We start from the raw sequence: 6,000 nt of genomic DNA, 5'->3' as shown, positions 1-6,000 counted from the left end.
CTGGATTCTCACGCCTCCGCCGTCAGAGTCCGAGGCTAAACCAAAGGCTTGGTAAAAGCAGGCCTGACCTGAAGACAGGGAGAGACCTCAGAGCACGAGATCACGGTGTAAACCCTGTGCTTCCGGCAGCCACAGGCTAAGGCGTCGAGGCCCTCGCGTTGCCAAGAAGGGGACGGAGACGGTCACCCGTCTCCTCTGCCGACAGACTCAGCACCCAGACTGAGCACGCGACACGCAGACGCTCACACGCCTGCTGCCCACGCCACATCCCCGGCCGGTCCCCTCGGCCAGCTCCCACCCACCCTGACTAGAAAACCAAGTGACGGCTCCCGACCGAGGCGGCAGTCCGGCGCCCGCTCGGCCCTCCCGGGCCCTGCCACCCTGCACCAGCCAGCAACCAGCCGCGGGGGAAAGGGGGCCCAGGTTTCTGAAGGTCCACACCCGCCCGTCTTCTTCCTTCTGAAGCCTCGGGATTAAAGGATCCGTTTTATTACCGAAGAAAGGGCGCATCGGACACCCTGCCCCCGGGCCGGGTTTGCCTTCATGGAGTCCAAGAAACCTACGGCAGGTGCTCTGACGGGAGCGAGGCAGCCGCCAGCCCCGGGTCGCCTCTGTGCGCCAGCCGCTCACAGCCGCGATCTGGCTCCTGCACCAGCTGGGCAGTGCTCGGGAACTTCTAGAATACCAGCACGCTGGCTCCAGATCGGCCTTGGCCCCCTGAAGTCTCCTAAGAATGTCAGCCTCTTCGAGGGAGACGGCCGCTCTGCCTTTCACAGTAAGAAAGAGACATCCTTTTCTTTAAACGGTTCACGTTTATTATCGAGAACAGTAAAAAAATCTTTTAAAGACTATCAGTATTGTATTACCAAGAGTGAGGTAATATGTTTACAAAACATTTACAGAATCTGATACGCAAATAAGGAACTTAGGAAGAAAAAGGAGTTAAGACATTAGTCATAGAAGGGAAACCAAAAGGACCCTTAGTGCGGGGGAGAAGTGCGGGGCACTGACAGTCGGGGCTCGGTCCAGACCCGTGGGCCCGCGGCCCCTCCCGGGAGAAGCAGGTGCCGTGGCCGTGAGCCAGCCCTACAAACGTGCTCCGAACTCTCGGCGGCACTCAACTCCCTGGGGACAGGACAGGGACACTTCCGAGTCAACTTAAAAGGAACACATCTTCAGACTGGGGGAGGGGGTGGCTGCAACTCAAACAGTTCTACAAACATCCCTGGGCTGAGGTGGGCTGTGGAGGGAAGCGTTTTCCTGACAGCTGGCAGCAAAGTCGCCATCTGAGACACAGAGAGAGAAAGAGAAGGAAGGGACCACCTCAGGTCCTTAGAACCAGGAAGGAGGAAGCGCTGATCGGAAGCAGCGCGGGTGTGAGCAACCCGCCCGTGCTTTCTGGAAACAAGGCTCTAGGTGCCAATGACGAGCGTATCTTTCCGAAAGCAGCCGGTGGCTGCGCCCCGGGAAGGCCGGGAGTCCCAGAGGAGCCCAGGGCTCAGCGTGCAGGCCACCCCGGAGCCGCACTGACCGGGCGTCCCTCCCGCCTCAGTGCTCGCAGGGGAGCACAGCGCCCTCCACTCGCTCCTCCGCTGCGTGGCCACCCCACCTGGGCCCTCAGAGCAGACCGCGAGCACCGCGGCCCGGGACGCACGTGCCCCTCACGCACACCCAGAGCGGCCGCGTGGGTTTTGGCACGCATCTTTAAAGACGCAGCCTCTTCCGACACCACCCGACACGTCACGTCCTTATCACAAACGCGAACCCGATGCAACCTGCAGTCGGATCTGTGAATGACCCGTGTTTCCCGTAAAAAGCTGAAAAAACCACGGGCCACCACGAGACAGACCGTGCTCTGTCGCCGGGGTCAGAAAGAAAACGTAAAAGGCAAAGCAAGCCCATGTTCTGATTTGCTTCTAGAAGAATCCCTCGTAACTTGGACTCACTTTCTACTTGCCCGTTTCTCCCCAGCATCGCACTGCTACCCCCCCACACCCCCCCCCCCCGCCCTGCTCAATGCCACCCACTCGTGCTCGGTCTCACACGCACGCGTCCCCCCCCCCCCGCCAGTACTGACTCACACACACCCCTGCACGCATTGACACGCGTCGACATGCACGTGCGCCCCACTGCTGCCACAGGCACCCCCACGGTCACACCCACTCGCCCCACTGCCACCCCCACCCGCATGCCCGCACCCGCAAACACACCCCCAAAGTCTGCACTTTTCTTCTACAAAGCAGCGGGGCTCCCGCGGGCCGCGCGCTCTCCCGGAGCGGCCGCACGGCGAGAACACGGTTGGCCGAAGTGGACACCGGACGATCTCAACGTGGCCAAAGCGACTGGGCCTTCAAAATACCCCTCCAGTGACGAGAAGGACCACCGGGGCCCCGATGCTGTTAGGCTCTGAGGAGGCACCGGGATTAACGCTGGAAGGAGTTCTGAACCAGCGTCCGCAGGGAGAGAGGACGCCAGGCCACGGGAGAGGGCAAGAATCCCTTCCCTGTGGGTTCGCTTACAGAAAAATCCTGCTCTGAAAGTATCAAAAAGGTGTGAAAAGGAGGCAAGAGGAAGTGTTTAATGACGGCGGTGGTTTCCTGGCGTCACGGGGGAGTCCCCGAGGGTCCCCTGACCGCGGACGCACCTGCCCGCGGGAGCAGAGCTCGGCGCTCCCACCGGCCGCCCCCGAGGCCTCCCGGCGGCGTAGCAGGTCTGCCCCCGGGAACGGGGGTCGGGGTCGGGGGGCGGGGGGGGGGGGGTCGGAGGCGGCCACTCAACCTGCGGGCCGGGTCGGCTGTGCGACGCGAGGTGGGGACCGGCGGGCAGCTTCCGCTCCGTGGAGGGGGGTGGCTCGGCTCTGAAGGACGGTGTGGGGACCCACCCGCTATCGGGCAGCGTGTGGAGGTTGTCGGAAACGTTTTTTGCATCAGCTTCGGAGACAAAGTCAACGTCTTAAGTGTACACGAGCTGCTTGCCTTTCGAGGGAGCCCTTGTGCTCTGGTTTGATTTTGTGCCCACTGTGTACAAAATCTATGGCTATCGAGTTAGAGTTAAAACTACCTGCCGAGAGGGTCTGGGGCGGAGGACTACGTCTGCCGTCTGGAGAGCTATCCGCTGCCTACGAGGGGACGAGTCGGCACAACGCGGCCGCCGGCAGGGGGCGGAGCGCGGCGGGCCGTCCGAGGAGGCGCGCTGTCCCCTCCGCGCCCCGGGCACGGGCGCGGCGGCACTACCTGGAAACCATGGAGCCGCAGTGAGACTGGCTGGAGGACGTGGTGGCGGCGCTCAGCTGCGAGAACCCGCTGTGGCTGGACTCCAGGCTGGTCATGGAGCCCCTGCGAGCGGCACAGGGAGGGACGAGGCATCAGGACCCCGCGGCGGGCCGCCCCCCCCGCTCGCGGCCGCCCCGCCCCCACCGCCCCCGCACACGGAGGACGTCGCGCGCCGGCCGCCCCGCTCGGCCCCCGAGGCCACGGCCACCCGTCCGCGAGACCCGGCGGCCCCGGTGGGAGGGGAGCCCGTACCGGAAGTCCTCAGACCCGATCACCTCGGTGTAGTACATCACTTTGCACTTGTGGGACGACACCTGCAGCGAGGCCAGCACGTCGTCCACCCGGGGCAGGTTGGTGGCGGCACACGCCGGCATGCTGTGGAACTTCCACTGCAGGATGTAGAAGCCCGGCCACCGCGTCACGTGCGAGCCCTGGAACAAGTCGGGCGGTGCCGGCTGAGAGCTCACTTCGGAGCCCCTCCCCCACGCCCACCCCCCGGCAGACGCCACCCGGAGGATGGCCCCGGTCATCGCGCTCCGCAGCGACCGCCGGCCATCTCGGTGGGTGGCCCGCCTGCCGGCCCAGCTGGGCACCGAGGAGGACCCGTGGCCTCATAGGGAGGACGGCCACAACAGGGGCAGGCGCCTGGGGGGCTGGGTGAGCTCAGGCTACCCTTCGCTCAGCCCTAAGGGGCTCAGAAAAGGTCATCTGACCAGGCGATGCTCTCCTGGACCTGCTTGCAATCATCTACCTAGAGCATTCTGGTGAAAAGGATGTCAACCTAGGGGCGCCTGGAGAGCTCAGTTAAGCGTCTGACTCAGCTTAGGTCACGATCTCACTGCTTGTGAGTTCGAGCCCCGCGTCGGGCTCTGTGCTGACGGCTCGGAGCCTGGAGCCCGCTTCCGATTCTGTGTCTCCCTCTCTCTCTGCCCCTCCCCCGCTCGTGCTCGGTCTTTCTCTCTCTCTCAAGAATAAACAAACACGAAGAAAAACCTTATAAAGGGTGTCCATCTAAAGTAGGACTCAACGTCAACGTGCGAAAATGACCAGAGCCTCACCTTCAACTGTCCATTACTTTTAAAACGGAGTAAAAGCCTCTCTTTCACGCTACTTCTCAGACCAAGCACTGACAGGCTTATCCCTGAAAACTGTAAACGCAGCAAAATTACACATCTATTATGCAGGCTAGAAGCGCCCATGGACCACTGTTCTTAGTACAAGCACTGAAAATAACCGGCCACGACTTAACAAATGAACCGACAGAGCATTTTTAAACGAATTAGAATGCTCAGTAACGACCGCGGATAGCTCCGGAAGCACGCGCCTCTCCCCCTGCTGATTTAGGGCGCTTTTCCTCTCGGCGGAAGCCTGCAAAGTGCACAGAATGCCTCTCCCTTCCTTCCACGTCACTTTCATGAAAAGAACTTCTAAAAAAACCTCATGCACTTTAGATCCAAGTCATGGATTCAGTCCAGAACCATCACTCAGGTCTGAGTTTTCTTCGGGGTCTCACTTGGCTTCCTGAGAGTCGTCCTGACCGGAACGGAAGCCGGACACAGCTACGGGCTCGCCCGTGGACACACCGCGCCAGCCACGCGGGGCATCAGTGAAGCCCGAGAGCCCTCCTTTGCGAGACGAAATACGCAAGCCGCAGGGAATGCCGGACGGGCCTACCTGCACGCTCTCCCCTTCTTTGCAGATCAGAGGGGACTCGACCATGCTGTAGTCACGGCCCGGCTGCCAGACTCGGTCTATCAGCTGCACGTTGTTCCCTCCCGGGGAAGTGATGCTGTGCGCCCCCAGGGAGTCCTTTTTGGGAGGCTGGGGCGACCTCTTGGAGTGGTAGATGTTGAAGACGATGTCCCCTTTGCACACGTCAAAATCCCAAGTGATCACCGAAGAGGCATCCACAATCTGAATGAGGATCTGGAAGAAGAGGTTGCATGAGGCGACCAAGGGAAGCACGAGGCCGCCCCCCTCCGCCCCCGCCCTGTGCTGCCACTGCCACTGTGGTGGCTTCGTCTCTGGAGGAGCTTTCTGGCCCAGCGGTGTGTGTGTGTGTGTGTGGGGGGGGGTCGTGGGAGGAAGGCAGACGTGTCACATCGGCCGTCTCTTCACCCACATCCGCCTTCCGGCCACCGAGCCTCCCGGCTCTCCCTTCTTTCGACCAATGGCCCCCGCTCCAGGTCAAGCTCTGTGCTCTTCCTTGGCTGCCCCCACGGCCCAAGACTTCCCACTGCACGAGCCTCAGCGCTCGAAACACCAGGCCCTGGCTGTCAAGATGCCTTAGCCACACAGAACAGAAGGAACTCAACACGGTACAGAAGTGGTTCCGTGGGTCGCTCTAGGCTGGCCAGCACAAGGAAGGTGCCGGAGAAGGCGCAAGCGGAACAGAGGGCACGTGGAGGAACAGAAGGAAACGTTCCAGGCAAGCGGAGGGAACAGAGGCTCGCAAGGCACGGTGGCAGCCAGCGCAGTCGGGGGAGAAAAGAGCCACGTGGCATGGGGCAGGGGAGGCGCCCCGGGGACCGAGCGCCAACCTAAAACCCGAACTTCCTAACTGCGCGCCCGTATCAAGTTTCCCAGTAGGGGATGATCAAAGTTACATAGTTCAGAACATGACTACGGGAGGGACGTGAGAATTGAAGCCAGCTGTACGAGGCTCTGTGTTCGCTCGGAAACCTCAGCCGGGGCCGGGGCCGGGGCCCCCTCTTCCCGGGAGGAGCCT

General features: G+C 61.9%; 1 protein-coding gene across 2 annotated transcripts in view; it reads right to left on the bottom strand.

The window, feature by feature from the left end:
• Positions 1 to 792: 792 nt before the first annotated feature.
• Positions 793 to 6,000, bottom strand: part of SEC14L1 (SEC14 like lipid binding 1) — a 54,793-nt gene continuing 49,585 nt past the window's right edge. For both annotated transcript variants that reach the window (XM_045490922.1, XM_045490923.1), the window contains exons 15-17: positions 4,947 to 5,198; positions 3,525 to 3,703; positions 793 to 3,335 (exon numbers count right to left, since the gene is read on the bottom strand). In XM_045490922.1, coding sequence (XP_045346878.1) covers positions 3,230 to 3,335; positions 3,525 to 3,703; positions 4,947 to 5,198 — 537 coding nt within the window. In that variant the 3' untranslated portion in view covers positions 793 to 3,229. The remainder of the gene's footprint in view (positions 3,336 to 3,524; positions 3,704 to 4,946; positions 5,199 to 6,000) is intronic.

This window comes from Leopardus geoffroyi, chromosome E1 (assembly GCF_018350155.1).
Source record: "Leopardus geoffroyi isolate Oge1 chromosome E1, O.geoffroyi_Oge1_pat1.0, whole genome shotgun sequence".
Taxonomy (NCBI): domain Eukaryota; kingdom Metazoa; phylum Chordata; class Mammalia; order Carnivora; family Felidae; genus Leopardus; species Leopardus geoffroyi.
The sequence above is the reverse complement of the archived record's forward strand: the minus strand, read 5'-3'. Positions and strand labels throughout refer to the sequence as shown.